Source organism: Opisthocomus hoazin, chromosome 30 (genome assembly GCF_030867145.1).
Source record: "Opisthocomus hoazin isolate bOpiHoa1 chromosome 30, bOpiHoa1.hap1, whole genome shotgun sequence".
In the NCBI taxonomy this organism is placed as follows: Eukaryota; Metazoa; Chordata; class Aves; order Opisthocomiformes; family Opisthocomidae; genus Opisthocomus; species Opisthocomus hoazin.
In genome coordinates, this window is record NC_134443.1 from 2,652,281 (window position 1) to 2,673,240 (window position 20,960).

A 20,960-nucleotide genomic window follows, 5' to 3' on the forward strand; every position below is an offset into this window, starting at 1 on the left:
CGGTGCCAGCAGCCGCCTCCTCCTTCTTTATTTATACCATAAAATGGTTTTTTTTCAAAAGCCGAAGCTGTTTTCCAGCCCTGGTGTCGCGCCCGGGCCTGGCGCCCCCCTCCCGGCTGGGGGCGGCCGCCATCTTGCAGGGCGGGGGGCGGCACGGCGCATGCGCGCGCCGCCCGCGCAAAGGGGCGGGGCTCCCCGCGCAGGCGCGGTGTGGCCCGGCGGGGGGCGCATGCGCGGCGAGGCGGTGGCGCAGGCGCGGGGGGGGGGGGGTCGCCGCGGCGGCCCGTGTGAGGGAGCCCGGCACAAAATGGCGGCGGGGGGGCGGGCGCTGCGTGCGGGGGGGGCCGGCCGGTGACCGCGCCGCCGCTGCCAGCCGCCGCCCGGGGCTGCGGGACGGGCCCTGACGGGCCGCGGCCGAACGATCGCCCTCGGGGCGGCGCCTCCTCCCGCCGCCTCTCCTCGGCCCGGCGCGGAGGGCCTCCGCCTTCCCCGCCCCGCCGCCGCGGGCCCCGCCGCCTTCTCCTGAGGTGCCGCCGCCCGGGCCCCGCCGGGCCGAGAGCGGAGCGGGGAAGCGCCTCGCCGCCGCCGTCCGCGCGGCCCGCTTGGGCGAGCAGGGCGGGAAGATGGCGGCGGGCGGCGGAGGCGGCGGCCGGGCCTCCTCCTCCTCCTCCTCCTCCTCGGCCGCCGCCTCCTCGTCCTCGGCCGGCGCGCTGGAGGCCTCGCTCGACAGGAAGCTGCAGGCGGTGACCAACACGATGGAGTCCATCCAGGGCCTCTCCTCCTGGTGCCTGGAGAACAAGCGGCACCACAGCACCATCGTCTACCACTGGATGAAGTGGCTGCGGCGCTGTGAGTGCGGGCCGGGGGGCCCGGGCCGTGGGGAGGGGGCCTGGCTCTGGGGCGGGTGCTCGGCCGCCTCCTCGTAGCCGTGTCCCGCGTCGGGGGGGGGCGGGGGTGCGGGGTTGGCTGCGGGCGGGGGTCCCGCAGGCTGGGGGGGGGGTTGGGGGTCGGCAGGCTGGGGGGGGAGATGGGGGTCGGCAGGCTGAGGGGTCCGCGGGTCCGCAGGGACAGCGGGAACGGGGGTCTGCAGGCACAGGGAGATGGGGCGCAGCTTACGCGGCCGTGCCGGGAGGTTCGGACCCAGCGTCAGGCAGCAAACGGAGATCGGAGGTTCGGCGACAGCTCGGGAATCTGTCGGCGTCGCGTGGCCCCCGGGCAGGGTTTGTGCCTCAGCGTCGCCTTGTCACGCTTAGGAAAACACAAACTGCGCGGCTGCACCTGACCCGCGGCACCTTCGACCTCCCGAATTCTGCGTGCACTTGGCTGGGAGCGTCTGAAACCTTGTTTTGAGAGCTGGGGAGGGGGGAGATGCTTCAGCACTGTGGGGGTGAGGGGCTGGCGCTGTCCCTTGCCGCGGGCGTAGCAGCCTGGTCTGGGCACAAATCAGTATTGGGTGCCAACGGTCGGCTTGGGTGAGCGCCCGCGGGCGACGCGGCGGTGACCAGAGAGTGGGAAAGTTAATGTTTTCGCGAGTCTAAACGAGGCGGCGTTATCTCCGCTGTCTCGTTGCCGTGCGAAGGTTTTGCCTGTTGTCGCAGGAGTTGAAGTAAGCTTTGCCGTAAGGCTGAGATAACGTTCCCACCCCAAAGTGTCGCTCTGCTTTTTGCTAAACCTTTGGTAGGGTTTGGGATAGTTGGTTTTCTCTGTCGAGGCCCTGCAGAATGCAGAGGGCCCTTTTCCCCCAGAGTTTGATTTACATTTTTTCTTGTACGCCGTGTGATTAGAGAGAGGAAGGTGAGAGCCCGAGGGCTGTTCTCTGGTCCGTACCGACCTGCTGGTGAGGAGAAGCTGGCCCTGGTCCATCCTGCCTTGCTGTCCTTGCCCACCTCTCCTGGAAACCCTCTTCCCTCTGACAGCCCTTCTCACCGGGGGGTCCTGTGGGACTGTCTTCGGTCCCCTTCGCCCTCTTGCTCCAAGCACACCCCTTCCCAACGACTTCCAGCTCCCGTCTCTCCTCGGGATGTGCCGACTCCTCTGGGCTTGGCGGCTCTTGTGGCAGCTGCCCTTCTGGCTCCGCACTAGGACCTCGGTGAGCATCTCACTGTAGGTCAGGCACAGCACGACGCAGCTCCTCGTGCCCTGCCCGTACCTCAGGGCAGGTCCTCGCTATGCCCGGCCGGGAGCTGGGAGCCTTCGTGCCGGCGCAGCTCCCCCATGTTTATTGTCCTACAGCTGCTGTCCCGCTGGTTTGTGGAGCGGAGACTCTTCCCCGGGCTCCTGCTGCTCCTCTGTGGCTGACCTTTGTCTTTCAGCTCCCGGCCGAGGCAGCTGAGCTTCCAGAGACACTGCTTTGGCACTGCCCCTGCCTTCTCCTTTGCACTCCTCCACTACTCCTTCCCTCTTTCCCAGGCTCATCTAAAGGAATCTAATTGCTCCCACTTGCAGGGCCCTTGACACGCTGTTCCTGCCCCACCGGCTCCTGCCCCGAGCCCTTGGTACCAGCCTGGGCGTTTTGTTTTAGCTTGGTACGGGCGCTTTCAAGGCTTTCCTTGCGCAGCCCTCGTGAGGCTCTCCCCTCAGCACCCCTCGTGTTTGTCCCGGTTCCTCCATAAGCATCTCATCTGAGGTACCAGCTAAACCAGCCTTGGACAGTGGCCGTGATGCTGCTGTGCCCTGACCCCTGGTTGTTTGGTGATTTCCCACTTATGTGGGATTTTTTTCCTGCTTTTTCGTGGTACACTTCGTTTTCTGCCCCAAGGGCCTCGCAGCCTCTCCATGTTCTCACTCAGTGGGAAGCTGCGATCCCAGCCAGAAGACTCTGGTGGTACTAGTGGAGAGCACAGCTTGCCTTTGGGTTCCTTTCCCAGCTTTTAAATATGTGAACCCTAAAGCTGCTAAGAAAGCGTAAAAGCTGCTTTTTCAGGGGAGCTCCTTGTGCAGGACGGGTGCAGTGGGATTGGGGGCTGTATCTGGGTGCTCTGCCCAGGTGAAGGTGAAGGCGCCTGTGTGTGACCGGCGGGAGAATTGCCTTCGGATCTCCTAGATGCGCATCTCCGCTGCCTGTGAAACCCTGGAGTAGGGCAGTTCCTGCCCGGTGTCTCTCCAGCAATGCTGGCGTTGGGCTGAGGGTGGGTTCTTGCAGGAGGCTCGTAGAAAATGTCAAGTGTGGGGGGAAAAAAATTGGCCTTTTTATTCTTCTATAAATCGGGGTGAGTAGGCATTGGGCTGGCCGGCGGGGCGGTTGGTGCTCCGGCCTCGGGTGGTGAAGGGATTTTTCCTGAGCGTGGTGGTCTTGTGGGTGCTCCCGCTGCGAGGGGTGGTTGGTCCCTCTCCCCCCACACCCCTGAGAGGACGCGGCTGCGTTTTGCCGTGGGTATTTCCTAGCATCTGCGTTTTGCCGTGTCTCGCTGGATTTTTCTGCACTTTGCTGTTAGTGTTGCTTCAGCTGATGTGAAACGTCCATATTATCCAAAGAGGTGTGTGGCTGTTTGACAAAGAATTTGGGCCTTTGAGGAAAAAAAAAAAAAAAAAAGAGTGCTGGTATTTAAATAATTCTTTGATAATTTAAATTTAAATAAATGTCATCTCCCTTCCTGGGTCAAGGCTTGTCCTGAGCGCAGGCCGGGCGCGGCCGTGGTTGTTGGCCAAGAGCTGCACGACAGAAATGCCCCTGCGAGGTAACGCTGCGATAGCCGTACCCCTGGGACGTCCCTGTAGCGAGTCGAGAGCTGTCTTGCAGGAGGGTCGCTCGGCAGTGTGGTCACGCGAGCGGCTCTTAAATGTGAGTTAAACCGGCCACGTTGCGCGCCGAACGCCTGGAGAGGTCGGCTGGCGGAGAGGTCCTGACGCTGAGCAAAAAGCTGGGGTGGGCTCAGTTATAAAATTTCCTGTTTCTTGTCTATATTTCCTCTCCAGTTTAAGCTGAGACACGCTAAGAGTAATTGTGAAGCTGTTCACCTGTCAGATGCGGCCAGTTGCATAATGTGGCTGAAACCCCTGGCACAAAGTCCCTTTTGGACCCAAAAGGCACTTCGTTTGCCTTCGTGCGGCTCGTCCGTGGCCTAGGTGTTGGTCTAGCGTGGATTTTTCCTACTGTGCCGTGCGGGTGAATCTTGTTTTGTGAACATCAGCTCTGAATCGAGGAGCTAAATGGATTCTGCCTTGGCCGAGGTCTGTGTTCAGCCTGGTGGAGACGGTGGTGGAGGTGACGGTGCGAGCTGTGCCCTTTCCTGGTGGCATTTGCCTTGAAGCTGACTCTGGGCTTTGCTGCTGCGTTTGGAGGCTGCGTGTACATCGAATTGTTTAAATCAAAGGTCTCTATATCTTCGGGATCTATTTTGCGTTATGTCATAAGATCTGAAATCAGCGCTGTCTCTGCTGGTGAAGAACAATGCCAGGATGGAAAGAGCACCCAGTGACCAGGGGGTGAATTAGCAGGGGAGTGCTGCATTTTAATTAAATCACAGAAAGCCCGTTTTGATGGGATGGCGGTCTGACAGCTTACTGGGGCTGGTGTTTGGGGGAAAGCTGGCTCCGAATCGTTTCGGGAAGCCGGGCGAGCGCAGGACTGCTCCAGCTGAATGTTCAGTCCTCCGGGCAGAGCAGAGTGCTCCTCGCTCCGCTTCTCACTCCGACAACCAAACGCGGCTCCGCCATGTCAGGGTTGTGAATAACAGTTTCTGGTAGCAAATCCTTGGGCTTTTTGCGTTTGTTGCTATAAAAGCTGGTTCTGGGACATGGGACTTGAGGCTTCTTGACATGGCAGCTGCCGGAGCGGTGCTGGAGTAGCCTGGTGGGAAGGATGGAAAACACCTTCAGCAAAAAAATAGGTGAAAAATACGTGAGGAGCAAAGCTGCAGGTGAGAAGCCAGCTGCGGTGCTGGTGGAGGCAGCGGCCGTGCGATGCCTGGCGTGGGTCTCGCGCCTCTGGCCACGGGGAGCAGGGCCGTCCCGAGGGCTGGCTGTCCCCTCGCGCCACCGTGCTGTTCCTGCCTCGGGTATGGGGTGGGACGATGCTTCTCGCTCACCCACCGGTCTGTAGTGACACTCGGAGGGTGACAGCGACGAGCGGGAAGGATCAGTGCCACTTGTGGAGGCTCCTCGCTTGATGGCATCGACCTGTTGAGGACGTCACGATCTCTGTGTGTGTCCTCAGCTTTGCTCTCCCGAAGAGGCTGCCTTCTGTGAAAGAGGGTCACTTTGAACAAACAACTTGCTGAATTATCCCTTGGTATCAGCAGGTCAGTGTAGAGCTCCTACAGTCAAAGCGTTCCTGGCATCATCTGTGAAGCCAAGCTCGCTGCGTGTGGGGACACCTGTGCTAGGTGGGGGCAGGACCCGGCTCTGCCTGCTGGGTGCTGATCCCCCGCCCAGGATCGAGCCCCTCTGCAGGAAAGGCGTGTGGGAGCCCAAGCGGGAGTTTTGCACGGAGAGGAGTCCCGGAAGCACCGGTGTTTCGTGCCCAGCTTCCCGTATGCGAGCGTGCTGTGTCGTTTGTGAGCGGGGGTTCTCGGCCTGGCAGAAAGGCTTTTGAATAATTGCGTTTGGTCTAATAAAAATGAGCTAACCCCCTGTTTCTGTGGCCGCGCTCCTACCGTGGTGGACTCCCTGCCAGACGTCCGCCGGTGCCCACTGACCCTCTGCTCCACGTCGGAGGGAAACGTTGGAAACGAGGAGGGCAATAAAATTTGACAATTAGGTTCCAGTAAAAGCGCGTGAGCTTATTGTTGGCTGGAAAATAGTGGTGTAGTGGCGTGTCCTTAGGCACGGTCTGAGGCGCGAAGGAGTTGTGTGAAAATCCTGGCTGTATTTCTGGCTGGCTTTGAGCAGGACGAGGTCGCCGAGCGGCCGGAGACGCAGTCGCTGCGGTGGGTGCTTTGGGGTTTTCCTGCAACAAATGGTGAATGCGGGAGCAGTGTCAGCGAGGGTGAGCTCCTGCCCAGGGCTCTGGAGCAGGGATGATGCTGAGAGCCTCCCGATGGGAAACCCGGAGACCGGGAGAGCTGTGAGGTGCAGCCACGCCACGCCAAGGGGCTCTGCCGAGGTCGGGACAGCGGGACGGAGAGTGAAGGGATTTGTAGATAGAAACTCTGATTACTGATGTGGCTGGCGTGCAGCGGGAGGGGGTGCAGCGTGGGGAAGGTGGCAGCCTGATAGCGCTCACGGGCACGTGAAACAAACCCATCTATTGTCACCATTCCTATATTTAAATCCTCATATTGTGTCGTTAAATCAAGTGAAGAAGCTAATTAGCGTGTGGATGAGCTTACGGCGCAAGCAGCGCTGTTACTGGCCGACTGAAGCGGAGGTTTGATGGAACAGTTCAGTTTGGAGCCAGATGTCAGGGAGACGAGAGGTGCGGGTGGGAGGTCTGGGGACGGAGGTCGGTGCCGGCTCCGTGGGGACGCGGGAGGTGATTTGGGGAAATCGGTCTCTGGAGGAGAAGGGACGGGGATCCGGGGTCCTTCGTGTGCCGCACAAAAGCTGGTGCCCGGCTGGTGTTAAAGCGCACGTCGGAAAGGGCCGTCCGGCAGCCGTGTCCGAGGAACCGGCAGCGCTTATTGAACGTGTTAATGAGCGTTGGTTTATTAATAGGAGGCGTTTAAAGGGATGTGGAGAAGGCTCTCCGTGTCCGTAGCAGGTGCCCTCTGGACATCTGTGGGCGTAGCTGGTAAAAATTCCCCGACAGCTGCAACTGTTGGAGACCAATTTAAGCCATTACAGCTTAAAAAAAAGGAAATTTATACCTGATGATTCTTAGAAAATATGAAGAAGTGGCCTCAAAATAATTAAACAAGAGGTTGCAGGGAGTCAGTAGCCAAGCAGGGTGGTGCCGGAGCTGCAGAGACCGGGCCAGCCGCGTGCTCTGGAGCGGTGGGGTTCTGTTCCCTTGCAGAAACCTGTGCTGGTTTGTGTTGGACCGCTTCCCACCAGCGATGCCCGTCTTGCTGGCTGTGCCGTTCCTCTTGCTGCGCGGGTATCGTAGAAGTAGCCCAGGGTGGACAGCTTTTTGTGCCCTTCCTAAGCCAAAGTCGGTGTCGGGGCTTGACGTTACCAAACGCTCGGGTTTTGGGAAGCTCTGGAAATGAGTTGTAAGTCGAAGCCTTCCTCTCCAGTCCCCGGTTCTGACCGCTGGACTGGCCCTTGGACGCGCCATTGATGGAAAAGCTGAGCCCCCCCCGGCCCCAGGCACTGAAATGCTGTTACCAACACGCGGCCGATGTGGCCACTGCTGCTTGATGATGAATCTGAATTTTCTCTTTGTCTTTAGCTGCCTTTCCTCATCGACTGAACCTTTTCTACTTGGCCAATGACGTCATACAGAACTGCAAGAGAAAAAACGCAATTGTCTTTCGTGATACGTTTGCAGAAGTGCTCCCCGAAGCTGCTTCGTTAGTGAAGTAAGTAACGGTGTGTTGGAAGGTTGAATGTCTCAAAAAATGTGAGTTTTTCTTCTAACATCTCAAACGGTGTAGAAACACCAGCAAAATTTCAAGGATTTTGTTTGAACAGCCGTGTGGATTTGAGCTTCCCTACGAGGAGCGTGCTGGGACGGGCATAGAGCTGGCTTTTAATTTGCGTGGCGGTCTCATTTGAGTGAAATAATCAGGTGAAGCGGTGTGAGGGGCAAGTCTTGCACCGATACATGCGTGCCCTGTAGTTCTGCTCTCCCCTTGCGTGCAGGCACCGGTGGCTTGTGCTGCTGCCGGGGGGGACGGTGGCAGACTCGGGGGAGCGCTCGCAGCACGGAGGGGTGTGACAAGACGAGGAGGAGGAGGAGGAGGTCTTTGTGGTTTCCAGGGATCTGCCTGTGGTCGAGCACCATGAGAACAAGCCTCGCAGATACTGGTGTAATCCCTGCCTGGCTTCTGCGAGCTTCGCTCTGGCCCCTGTGCTGCTGTACCCCTCTGCTAAAACGTTATTCCAAGGTGACGCTTTCTCAAAGGTGGTTTTGTGCTCCGCTGGAAACTGGAGACTTTAATTTATTAGAGTAACGTGGGACGAAAGGATCTCAGGCTGGCACGTGTCTCAGGCTGGCACGTGTCCCGGCGTTACCGCAGGGTGCCTTGCTGCCCGCCGCTCTGGTGTCCGAACCGTCCTCGAAGCAGGTGGTCTGTGAGGGGCAGGACATCGTTACCGCACGGAGCAGCTCCTGAGCAGTGAGGTGATGTCACTGCTCCGCGTGTCTTTGGAACAGAGTTCAAAGCAGCAGATGGCTGAACAGAGCACGAGGCAGGGAAAAGGTTAAACTGGACCGCTCATTAGCTTATATTTAAAAGTAGGTTGCCAGAAGAGAAAGTGGAAAATACTGTGAATAGATGCCAGCACTGAGGAGGAGGAAGGAGGAAGAATTCTGGGAGTATCAGCTACCAGAGCAAAAGATAGAAGGAAAAGCTACGGCGAGAATTGCGTGTTACCGCTCCTTTGACAGCCCCAACAGGCTTTCCCACGCCCAGTCTGGTCCAGATACTGGTACAGGAGTGATGAAATGGATTAACAGTTCGGTGAACTTGCCGCTTGCATCTTTCGGTGTTTCTGTACCACGGGGGTGTGACTTGGTGGGCCTTTATGGACCCCGATGGGAGATTTTTTTTGTGTCTCTTCCACGTGCACCTCGCTGGCCCTGACGGGTGATGTCATTCTGTCTGTCCCTCCGCAAAGCTGTGCATGGCCGGGGACAGCAGTGTCACTCCACGGCAGAACCTTGGTGACCGACCTGCTTCCAGTCGGTTTAAAAAGCGGTCAGATGGGCCAGAAAACGCGTTGCTCTTTCCTGAGGCCCTGAGCTAGAACACAGAACGCAGCAGGGCTCAGAGTCGAGTCGGGCAGCTGCTCAAGTGGTCTTTACAAGGTCCCTCCCAACCCAGGCGGTTCCGTGAAGCCCCCTTCCTTCCATCGCACCCTTCCTTTGCTCCGGGCTTCGAGCCCTGCCGCGGTGCCAGCAGCCGCCCGGGTCCCACAGGGAGCGGTGGTGGCAGCTCCGCTCTCCAGTGAGAGTTTATTATTCTGAGCTCGAGTCCTCTGGGGCAGTCGCTTCTGGTTGTTGGCAGGGTTCGGGCTCGCTGCTGCCCTCGGAGTGCGAAATGCGGGGGGCATGGACTTCAGGTTGCTCGGCAGGAAGCGCTCTTCGTTTGGGTGACGAGCAGGGTGACCACTGGCCTGGTCGCGCGTTTCTCCAGGACAGCTCTTGGGATCGCGCCCTGGTGTTGGCTGCGGGTTTAGGGAGAACGCGCATTGAGAGCGGTTGCTTGCAGATGTTCTGTTTGTCAGTTTTTTCCCTTGAAACAGAAGCACCTGGACAAGATGCGTGATGTGACACCAGGCCGTCGCCTTTTCTTTCTTTCTTTCTTTGGAGGCGCTTGCAGGTGACGTTGCCCAACTCCCAAGGCCGATGCTGCTGAGCACAGAGGGGACGTGTGATCAGAGATGAGCGGAGAGCTCGTTGGCTTGCTGAAGTTCAGCACTGCTGATGGCCTTACGCAGTCACGGAAGTCTCTGAAGCAGTTACTCTTCTCTGTGAAGAGAGCAATGTTTTATTGTGTCCCTGCCCTGGAATAATCACTTTTTCCCAGAGCATCCATATGGAAAGCTGCTTTGGAGGAGTAACAGAAAATTTTTTCCCTGTGAAGAAAGGCTTTGGAGAAATCCTGTTGGTGTTCCTACTGCTCTGAAATCTTCTAATTTTACCCACAAAAGGACCACGATCCGTTACGATACCGAAGTGTGTGTGTGCGTAACTCCAAGCGTGTGAACTTGCTGCCTTGGTCACAGTGGGACCCCTCGGGTAGAACTGAAGTCGTCACCTGGACAGAGAACTTCCCGGTCTGCAGGGTCTTCTAAAGTTCTGATTTAAACACAGAATTATTTACGTTATTACCCATTCTAGAATCACGAGAAATTACAGCGTAGGGTTAAAGAAAGCCCAATATGCTCTTCTTTTTCAGGGATCCATCCGTTTCCAAATCTATCGAAAGAATCTTCAAAATCTGGGAGGACAGAAACGTGTACCCCGAGGAAACCATTTTGGCACTGAAAGAAGCTCTGAGTAAGTTACTTACCCTTTGCGTTCCTTCCCTTACAAACCAGTGCATGAGCTGAAAGAAGATGCCTGGAGTCGCTGAGCAAAATGAGTTTATTGCTCGTATCTGTTCTTGCTGTGTTGGCACCTAGTAAAGACTTTAAGGTAGCAAGGTGGTGTACGTGAGCAGGGCTGAGTTCATCTGCTTCGCCTTCTTTGTACCTTTCTAAAAGCAGCTCTGAATCCTTTCACGTAAGCTGGAGTTGTTCCAGCTGAGAGTAAACAGCACGTGAAGGTGAAGTGGTCCTGCAGGTCCTCAGCACGGTGCCCTGGGAGAGGGCTTGTGTCCCTGGCTCTTCCTCTGAGCGTGAGCCGACGCTCGGCCTCCGCGGCGGGGCGAGGAACAGAGGCGGCTTCCTTCCTTTCTAGTCTGTTTTAGCAAGAAGTTGTTTTTACTAATAATATTTGTGGTGTGGGAAAGAGGCTGGAAGCAAAGCCGGTGGAGTGTCCTCAAGTACTTAGAAAAGAACTCTGCTTAAAAGCCGAAATGGCCGATGTTAACTGGAAGCAGGTGTAGTCAGCTCAAACCCGAAATTAGCCAATACTCAAATACTTGAAGGAAATGGGTCCACGTTTCTGCTTCGCTTGCTTACGTCGTTCAGAGCTAAAGGTGCTTCAGGAAATCCTCACGTGTGGTTTCGAGGGCCAGTCGTCGTCACGGCAGGAGAAACACCGTGTCTCGGGTTCAGGCTTTGGCACCTGGAAAGGCTTTAGCTGGGCGTTGCATGCTGAGAAGCGAAGTTTATGCTTATATTCCAAAATGTCTGATTTTTGTAACTTGAAGACAAAAATATGTCAAATTACGTGTAAATTAGGCATCGTGGCTCTTTCCCCGACTTGCGTTACTTGCCTGTTGAATGCTGAGTTCGTAAAAGCCTCCTGGAAGAGCCGAGCAGTAAAGTTTTATTTTCAGATGCCTTGTGTTTTTCCTTTTTACTCTGGTCATTGCTGTGATTTTTGAACTGTCTTAGTGCAAGGGCAAACAGAAACTTGATTTAAAAATGGAAGACCATCCCACAGGTTGCTGTATTCCTGAGTAAACCTAGGTTCTCTTGGGCATCCAGCAGCTCACCTCAGGAAGTTGGTCTAGGTGTTTTAAAACAAATTTCTGTTCACTCTTCTACCGTGCAACCGTATGGCACCAAAAGCCAGATTCTTAAAGGAATCCCATAGTGCCAGACTGCAAAACCTGAAATGTTTTCCAGGTACCACTTTCAAAACTCAGAAGCAGCTGAAAGAAACTCTGAACAAACAACCGAATAAGCCGTGGAAGAAATCGCAAAGTAAGGAAACAATGTGAACTCTCTGAACTAATCTAGACATTGCCTGCTTGAGGAACAGAAGAAAGGCTGGCCCAGACCGGGCAAAGTACCTGGACTAAAACAGGAGCCAGCATGCGTCTTCCAGGCTTGTAAAGCTCCTGACAGACTAATGTGTAACGCACCGAGGAGTTGTTGTAGAGAACCAGTTTTTAAAGGAATGAAGTATGAAAAAAAAATAAAGTCTTTATGAGAGCGGAGGTTATGAACGGTAGAGGAAGGAGCTGGTGGAGCCGCTTGGAAACTGGCGTTAGACTGTGCAGAGATGGAGAGACGACAGACAGAACCCTGTGCTTTGGCAGCAGGAGGTGGACGCTGCCTTCGTGCTCAGGAACACGCCTGCAGCAGCAAGCTAGGTGCTAGGATAGAAGAAAACTGGAAGCTGGCAGTGCCGATAATGAACTTCGGCGTCCGACAGTGCCGGGAGCGCAGTCTAGCGGGAAGCGCGTGCCTGATGCACGGAGCGTACTGATCTCCAGATACGCTCGGGCCTTGGCTGGTCCGTACAGCGAGGTGGTGGAACAGTAGGTGTCAGACGTGGCGTGCGCCCGCCTGCACGAGTGCTGAGATCAGAAGGTTGGCAGAAGAGTTTGGAAGCGTTTGTTACATCGTTCCCAAACAGCAATGGGCTGTGTTCAGCGTGCATGAAGGGTTTAGCGTTCTGCTTCTTGTCGGAGGTTTCTCCTGTTTTGTCCAGACACCAGGGGATTTAGTGTCTCTCGACAGCGGGATTCATTCCCCCCTGCTCTGTTAGTAAGATGTCAGGATAAAGGTGTTAGAGTTTTGAAGGCTGAGAGCACGGTTAGGCCTAGTAAGTACCGAAGGGAGACCCCGTGTGAAGGGAGCGCTGGGCTGTGTGGGTCAGCTCTGAGTCTGGCCCTTAGGAAATCACATTCCCGTCCTTGGAGAGAGGTGTAAACCTTGGAGAGGCTGAGGCTCGTAGACCCACCCCGGCAGGGACTTGTCTTCCCCACAGTAGGGCTGGAACAGATAGGCACAGTAAACTTTTGTAGCATGTTAAAAACAAAAAAAAAAAAAAGGCAAGCAATAGTAGAATTTGTTGACCTGAGTCGCGACCTAGCTGCACGTGGCTGTGTCCTGATTAGCTAACGGGAAGCCGGAGCGCTGAGGGACATCTGTGTGGAGGGGAATATGGAGCGAGTGACAACAGCCGGCCAGTCTTCCGGTGATCTGTATTAAAATATTGTTATTAGAACTGCCCGACTTTTAGTCGGGGCCTAGTTCCTTGGGTTCTTTATACTTTTTCTTTATTCCAACAGCATCCACGAACCCGAAAGCAGCTTTGAAGTCCAAGATTGTTGCCGAATTCAGGGTAAGTCTGCAAGTGGAAATACTCTGTTGCGCTAACCTCCATCCTTGGGCTGTAGCGTACGCCCACCGGCGGTGTGAGGTTGATGGGAAGCTCGAGTGTTCAGCGTCTGTTTGCTCCTTGGCAGGTAATGCCTGCTAGATGTTTCAGGTGCGGGTTTTGTTAGGGCTGCCACCCCTTCTGTGCGCTGTTAGGGACAACAAGGCAACTGGAAAGCCTTTGGAGAGCGGTGAGGAGGTTCCCTGTGGAGATGCAGGTTTTCCTTTGGGGTAACCTCGTACAGGAGAGCAGTTTGCCGTAAAGTCCACGGCTCCTACGCCTCGAGGGGCTGGCTGTTATGGACGGCGCTGACCGGGGCGTGCGGTCAGATCAGCCTCTTGGAGGAGCTTAGGTTAGCCGAGGAGTTGGTGGCAAGAAGTCTGTCTAAATCTGGAGTACTGTGTCCAGTTCTGGGCTCCCCAGTTCAAGAAAGATGAAGAGCTACTGGAGAGAGTCCAGCGCAGGGCTACGAGGATGGTGAGGGGACTGGAGCATCTCCCCTACGAGGAGAGGTTGAGGGAACTGGGCTTGTTCAGCCTGAAGAAGAGAAGGCTGCAAGGGGACCTTATAAATGCCTACAAATATCTGAAGGGTGGGTGTCAGGAGGATGGGGCCAAGCTCTTTTCAGTGGTGCCCAGTGACAGGACAAGGGGCAATGGGCACAAACTGAAGCACAGGAAGTTCCGTCTGAACATGAGGAAGAACTTCTTCCCTCTGAGGGTGACGGAGCCCTGGAACAGGCTGCCCAGGGAGGTTGTGGAGTCTCCTTCTCTGGAGATATTCAAGACCCGCCTGGACAAGGTCCTGTGCAGCCTGCTGTAGGTGACCCTGCTTCGGCAGGGGGGTTGGACTAGATGACCCACAGAGGTCCCTGCCAACCCCTACTATTCTGTGATTCTGTGATTCTGTAAATGAGGTCCCCCGAAGGAGCATGGTATGTTAATGAAATGCACGGGCACTAACAGAGTCAAGAAAAAAAAATAATAAAATAAAAAAGGTCTGTCCCTACTCTTAACCATCACAACCAAGAGATTTGTAGAATTACAGCCCCTTCCTGGGCCCGAGCCTGCTGATGTGTTTGACTTGAGGTTACAGACCCGGAGATTCGCAGGCTTCGTCTCTGCGTTAGCTCGCGTTTGGAAGCGGGCGTGAACGGGAGCGCTGTTTGTCGCTGAAGCGGGGCTGCGCCGTTAGCTCTGTGCAGCGGGGCTTCTCTTCCGCGGAATGTGATGAGGGTGCTTTTCGTGTTTGATTTTTTCCAGCCCCAGTCTCTCATCGATGAGCTGCTGTTATACAAGCGCTCGGAAGACCAGATAGAACTGAAAGAGAAGCAGCTTTCCACGATGAGAGTGGATGTGTGCAGCACTGAAACACTGAAATGCTTGAAAGGTAAAGGCAGCGTATCGCGAACAAACCCCGACGGAGGCGCGAATACCTGTCCTGACAGTTGTAGGAGCTCCTCGCTGCTGCTGAGCCTTAGACCAGAAACCGCACTGCGCTGTAAAATGCCAGAATTTCCGAGTGCAGTTAAGAACCACCAAGCAGGAGCTGAAAACCTTCGTTAATTGAACCTGTTTGTAGAAATCCGCAGACAGAGCTGAGACAAAGCGGGAGTGATGAAGATGTGTTTTGTACTGTTCAGACGTGCCCTCGTATATCATTCACACACGCATGGTTCTTAATTCAGAATCCCTTACGCAGTTTGGGATGGAAGTTAATTGTAGCCACTCAGGGATGCCTTAGCTTGAGAACGCCGACTGTGAGTCCGGTAGCAAGCGGCGTGTGTTAGGGGTGAATGAGCTGAGTTACGCTGAGCCGTATGAAGAGGAAATTGAATTTTAAAAGTGCAGATAGCTCTAGCTGTGCTTAGTAATCTGTGACTGCGGTCTTTGAAAACGGTCGCAGCCGTGGTAGCTCGCAGATGTTGTGAACCCCGATGATGTTAGGAATCTTCGGTAACGAAGGAAAAATAAACCTCAAGATTTTTGCCTCTTCCGAAATGAAAGTGCAATCTCTGGGTAACTGAAAGAGTAAAATTTTACACTTCTGTGTCTCAAACTTACTTATCGCTGATAACTAGTTGGAAAACAATAGGTGCTGCCAGCGGCTTGGCCCCTTTGTTTCAGGGGGTGTCGGTGGATGAACAGGGTGGGGGGGGGGGGCTGCACGGCATGGTGTGGCGTCCGTTGCCTGGACGTCCTTCAGCATGCGCTTTGGAGAGCTGAGCTCTGGTTTAGCAGGTGGCAGCTTAATTTCCGTGGTGTTAATCTCCTTGCAGACAAAACGGGAGGAAAGAAGTTCTCCAAGGAGTTTGAGGAAGCAAGTTCAAAGCTGGAAGAGTTTGTTAACGGCTTAGACAAGCAAGTGAAAAATGGCCCCTCCCTCACCGAAGCCCTGGAGAACGCCGGTATATTTTATGAAGCGCAGTATAAGGAAGTCAAGGTGGTAGCAAATGTAAGTATGTTTTTCCTCAGTTCTCAAGCATCTCGGAGACTGGAAAGTGCATCATTTCTACTCAGAAATGATGACGTTTGGTGTCATTATTGTACAAATGGTTTCAAAACAGATCAGAGTTGAGGTGTTGGGCAAGAGAAGGAGATGCTGGAACAATCCGTAAGTCAGGAATTCCCTTCTTGTGCGTTGCTGGAATTTTGTAGCCCCTCTGGATTTTCAAACAGGTGGAAATTAGGGTTTGTCAACGAATCCGAAACTCTGGAAGCTGCACAAGTTGTGGTCAATACGTGAACTGTGTGAATAAAGAAAGAAAGAGTTCCACGAAGTGTCGTAAAAACAACCAAGGCCCCTAACCCTACTAGAAAAACTCTAAACAGGCGCAATATTTGTTAGAATCTTTTTTTTTTTTATGAAAATTGTTTTCTGTCACTGGAAAAAGGTTTTACCTTCCCCTTTTTTTGTGCTTCTTGCTCAGCAAGTCTCCCTGACAAGCGGAGCTCTCGCTGCAGGGTAATTGGAAGTGGCTTGCTAAGGCTGTGTGTTGCTTCTGTTACAGAAGTGGTTGAGCCGTGCTCTCTTCCTACAAAAGGTACTCACTCCGTTGTTCTTTCTTCTTTAGGCTTATAAAACATTTGCTAATCGGGTGAGCAATCTAAAGAAAAAGTTAGACCAGTTGAAAGCCACGCTTCCTGATCCGGAGGAGTCCCCTGTCCCTTCTCCGAGCATGGACGCCCCGTCTCCAACGGGCTCCGAGTCCCCTTTCCAGGGGATGGGGGAGGAGGACAGCTCCCGGTCGCCGGTGGTCGGAAGCCGCAAGGCGATAACTCCGGAGCCTGTGACGGATAATCGGGATGTGGAAGACATGGAGCTCTCCGATGTGGAGGACGATACGTCTAAAATTATTGGTACGTTCCGCGGGAGCAGCGGAGTGATTGTTGTGTAGCGATGGCATTGAGAGCAGACGGCCCTCTCGTGCCTCGCTGGGGGTGTCGCGGCTGCGCAAGGCCCTCGTTGGGCTGCGGGTTGGTGCTGTTGGGTTCCCCTCTCCTGCCCCGTTCCCCTGACACGAGCAGGGGAGTCCTGACCTGGCTGTGATTGTTCCCATCTCCCACACCACGCATCGTGTAAGCTTTTACGTAACCTGTGGGAACCAGAGCTAACGTGCTTAATGATGAGAGTCCTGCTGAACACGCTGTGCCCTCTCTGGGGACAGAGTGACGGTTCTGGCCCTGTTCTCCCCCTCTCTGATGCAGTGGAAGAGAGGAAGGAGAAGCAGGCTGCTCCAGCTTCGGCACCGGCGAAGACTGAAAGCGTCCCCAAAGCGGTGCCGTCTACCGCTGCAGCGGGCACGACTTCGGCGACGGTGACAACGCCTGCCCCGACTGCGCCGACTCCCCCGGCTCCGAAGGCGGTGAGCGCGGCAGCGCCCGTCCCTCCGTCGCCAGCGCTTGCGTTGCCCAACCTGGCCAACGTGGACCTGGCGAAGATCAGCTCCATTCTTAGCAGTTTAACTTCTGTCATGAAGAACACAGGTGAGTGCTGAGGCGACGCTAGCCCAGGCGCTTGGTTAACGGAGCTAACGATGGAGTTTTGTAATCTCTTAAAGCTTTTTAATTGTCTCCAAATAAACGTGGTTGAGTTACAGCTTGAAAGATCTGGCTCAGTCTCTCTGACACATGACTGTCAGCTCCGTGAGCTTCTCCTTGCTCGCACTCGGAGCTCCGCTGCATCCCTGGAAAACCTGAGCCAAAAAACCGCTTCTGTTAATGAAGCAACGTACGTGAGTGGTGTGTGCTTCTGTCCTAGGTGTCAGTCCCGCCTCGAGACCTTCTCCGGGCACCCCGACGAGCCCAACAGCACTTACAAGTGGCCTGAAGACTCCTGTCCTGGGGGCTCCAGCTGCTCCTTCAAATCCGTTAGCAAATATTCTCTCCAAAGTGGAAATAACTCCGGAAAGTATTTTGTCTGCTCTCTCCAAAACCCAGACTCAGACCGCACCAGCATTGCAAGGTACCAGCGCGGGTCTTGGGGGAAGGGCTAGCTGGGCGTTTGGTGGCAGTGGCCGCGCTGAAGCGTGCTGCTCTGCTTATCCTGAAGCGAAAATGGAGGGAGAAAAAGTGATTTGGAATGTGTTACGTCTTTGGCAAATGCAGATGACTTTTTCTGGGGTAGCATGCGTGTTACGGACCGGCGAGTCTCGTTACTTTACACTTTGTGGGAGGGCAGTGGGACAGGAGACCGAGAGAGCTCTTTGTGGTTTCCCTGTGCTTCCGAGAGCGCTTGCTTAGAGCCAAAACCTTCCCAGAGGTGTTGCTCCTGCTCCCACACCTTGCATGCGTAACCCCGCTCGGCAGCACGATGCTTTTTACGCCTGGCTACAAAGGCAGGACGAGTTATTGCCCAGCTTATTCGGATGGGTGGTGTGGTTTATACTTATAAATCCATCAGGCGGAAGTTTGCGCCTGGGTGGGTGCTAACGTCAATATCCAAAAACAATCGGACTGCAAAATCCAGTCGTTTTCCTGGCTGAAACACGAGGACGTTTGAAGGAACGACGTCTGCGGTGCAGAGACCGAACCCTTTCCCCTGGCAGCGGCCCGGGTTGACTTGCCTCTCTCCCGAGTAGCTGAAGGCGGCGTTCTCTTTTCCAGGTTTGTCGTCCTTACTTCAGAGCGTTGCTGGAAATACCGTTCCGTCGAGCGAAACTGCGTCGCAGAGCACTTCGGCATCGCCGGCCAACACGACCGTTCCTGGCGTGAAGGGGAGGACCGCTCCCTCCAGTACTCAGTCCTTTATATCCAAGAGCTTTGGGTATTCCCCGAACTCGTCCGCTGCCGAGGTTTCCTCGACGTCAGTTACCAAGGCTCCCGTTGGACACACCCCAGGGCTGTCGAGCTCCACTTTTAAGCCACCAGCCAACTCCCTGGGATTTCAGAGTTCCCACCCTACCAGTCCTTCTTCCCTTGTGCCGACAGAAACCTCCCTGGGCCAATCCTCTGAAATTTCAAAAGCGAAGCTGGAGTCGGAACCCCCTTCTCCCAGCCTGGAGATGAAGATACACAATTTCTTGAAGGGAAATCCTGGCTTCAGTGGTCTGAACTTGAATATTCCGATTCTCAGCAGCTTAGGGTCCAGCATCGCAACGGAAAGCCACGCGTCTGACTTCCAGCGGGGTCCCACCAGCACTTCCATGGACAATGTGGACGGAACGCCGGTGCGCGATGAGCGGAGCGGGACGCCCACCCAGGACGAGATGATGGACAAGCCGACGTCAAGCAACGTCGACACCATCTCCCTGCTGTCCAAAATCATGAGCCCCGGTTCTTCGACTCCCAGCAGCACGAGGTCACCTCTGCAGAGCCGGGACGACGGATATTCCCAAGAGCTTTCCAATTCCGTGCACACCTACCGGCCCTTCGGCCTCGGCAGAGAGTCTCCGGCCGGCCTGTACAAGCCGTCGGCGGACAGCATGGAGATGCCCTCCTCTTTGATGGACTCCTCCCAGGAGAAGTTTTACCCGGACACCTCTTTTCAAGAAGACGAAGATTACCGTGACTTCGACTACTCCGGGCCGCCGCCATCGGCCATGCTGAACCTGGAGAAGAAGCCGGCCAAGTCGATCTTGAAATCGAGTAAGCTCTCGGAAGCTGCCGAGTACCAGCCGGTGCTGTCCAGCTACGGTCAGAGGTCGCAGGAGTTTGGCGTGAAGTCGTCCTTCCCTCAGTCGATGAGGTCCATTCTCGATCAGAGCGAGAGCTGCGACCCGCTGGCGTCGTCTCCGGGGCTGTATGGCAGCTACAGCCTCAGGGGAAACGACTCCGCCTCGGAGGGCTCCCCTTCGCCCAGCAAGAGCGAGGTGTTTTTCACGCCGGACTCCAATCACAACAACTTGGGGAAAGCGGTGGTGCACTCGGGCCTCTCGCAGAAGCAGTACCCGGACTCGCCCCACGCGCTTCCCCACCGCTCGCTCTTCGCTTCTCAAAACGCCCTCTCCAGCCCCGCGGGCAGAGCGCCGGCGGCGAGCGCGGAGAAACCCTTGGGTTCTTCCATTTCCGCCACGTCGACCATCGAGTTCAAGAACATGCTCAAAAACGCCTCGCGGAAGCCCTCCGAGGAGAAGCGTTTTGGGCCGATGTCGAAAAGCGGCTCCGGCGAGGGCGTGAGCCCGGCCGGCGCTCCCAAGGCCGAGCCGCAGCCGCAGGAGGAGCACTACCGCATAGAGACCCGCGTCTCCTCCTCCTGCCTGGACCTGCCCGACAGCACCGAGGAGAAAGGGGCCCCCATCGAGACGCTGGGCTACCACAACGCCGCCAGCCGCGGGATGTCGGGAGAGCCCATCCAGACCGTGGAGTCCATCCGGGTGCTGGGGAAGGGCAGCCGAGGACACGGGCGCGAGGCGAGCCGAGCGGCGGGCTGGTTCGAGATGGGCGGCGGCGGGAGCGCCTTCGACAACGGGCCCTCGGGCACGGCGGAGCTGCCCGGCATGGGGGGCTTCCCGGCGCCGTACAAGGAGCGCGTCGCGCCCTTCCAGGAGAGCAGCAACTTCCGAACGAACAACTTCAGCCCCGCTTTCGAGCACCGCATGCCGCCGCCGCCCCTCGCGCCACCTCCCATCGAGCACGGGACCCCCTTCCAACGGGACGCGGTGGGTGCGCCCGCCGGACCCCTGCCCGCCCCCGCCAAGGACCACGGCGGCCTCTTCCCGAGGGACCACTCGGTCCCTCCCCACATGCCGGCGGTGGAGCACGCCAACCCCTTCTCGAAGGAAACCTCCGCTCCGCTCTCCCTGCCCCACGGCGTCCCCCCGCCGCCCTCCGTCGAGCACGCCGGGGTCCCCTTCCCCACCCCCCCCGCCGCCCCCCGTCCCCGGGGAGCACGCCGGCGTCCCCTTCCCCTCCCAGCCGCCACCGACCGGGGAGCACGCCGGCGTCCCCTTCCCCGCGCCGCCCGCCGTGGCGGTGGAGCACGGCGCCGGTGCCTTCCCCAAGGAGCACGGTACGATCCACCAAGGGACGATGAAGGAGCATTTCGCCGTGCACGCCGGACCCCGCGACGCCGTCGGCCAAACCCAGCAGCGGGACCACGCCGCTGCCGCCGCCCCCGCTGTCCCGCGGCCCGCGACGCCGTCGCCCTCTCCCCCCTCGCGAGGGAGCAGCTGGGGGCGGCCCGCGGGCTCGGCCCCCCGCCTCACCGGGACGCTGCGACCCGCGGCGGGGTGCTGGTCAGGACCCCCCGCGCCGACTTCCGCCCGCGAGAGCCCTTCGTCAGCAGAGACCCCTTCCATAGCCTGAAGAGACCCCGGCCGCCCTTCGGGAGGGGAGCCCCCTTCTTCGCCCCCAAGCGCCCCTTCTTCCCCCCCAGGTACTGAAGCGGGCGGCCGGACGCTCTCCGGAGCAGCGGAGTAGCGCTTTCCCTTGGTTTTTCCATCAATTTTTGGGGGGGGATTTTGGGTTTTGGTTTTTTTTTGTTCTTTCCCTGCAGAGCCCCCTAACCTGCTCCTAAATTAAATGTTCTGGGGTTGGGGGTTTGATTTGTTTTCCCCGGTCGCTGATTTCCCGAGCCCACCCCCCTTGGCGCAAGACTGGGGAAATAAGAAAAAACAAACTCCCAAACCGACAAAACCATGTTTTAACACAAAAAAGAAGCGTTGCTGTTGAAATAAAAAGTTCCGGCAGTAGTTTAAGATGTTGAAAAGAAAAACCACCAAAAAAAGGGCAAAAAAAAAAAAAAAAAATAAACC

The 20,960-nt window shown here is 56.3% G+C and overlaps 1 protein-coding gene across 1 annotated transcript; it reads left to right on the plus strand.

Annotated features, from left to right (window-relative positions):
• The first annotated feature begins 397 nt into the window (after nt 1-397).
• Nucleotides 398-20,673, plus strand: RPRD2 (regulation of nuclear pre-mRNA domain containing 2). The gene is given in 13 exon segments (XM_075445080.1): nt 398-849; nt 7,271-7,400; nt 9,945-10,045; nt 11,284-11,361; nt 12,678-12,730; nt 14,029-14,155; nt 15,045-15,220; nt 15,840-16,125; nt 16,474-16,752; nt 17,027-17,230; nt 17,872-20,066; nt 20,068-20,328; nt 20,331-20,673. Coding segments are annotated over 13 exon segments (4,374 nt in total). The 5' UTR covers nt 398-623; the 3' UTR covers nt 20,589-20,673.
• Nucleotides 20,674-20,960: the final 287 nt, after the last annotated feature.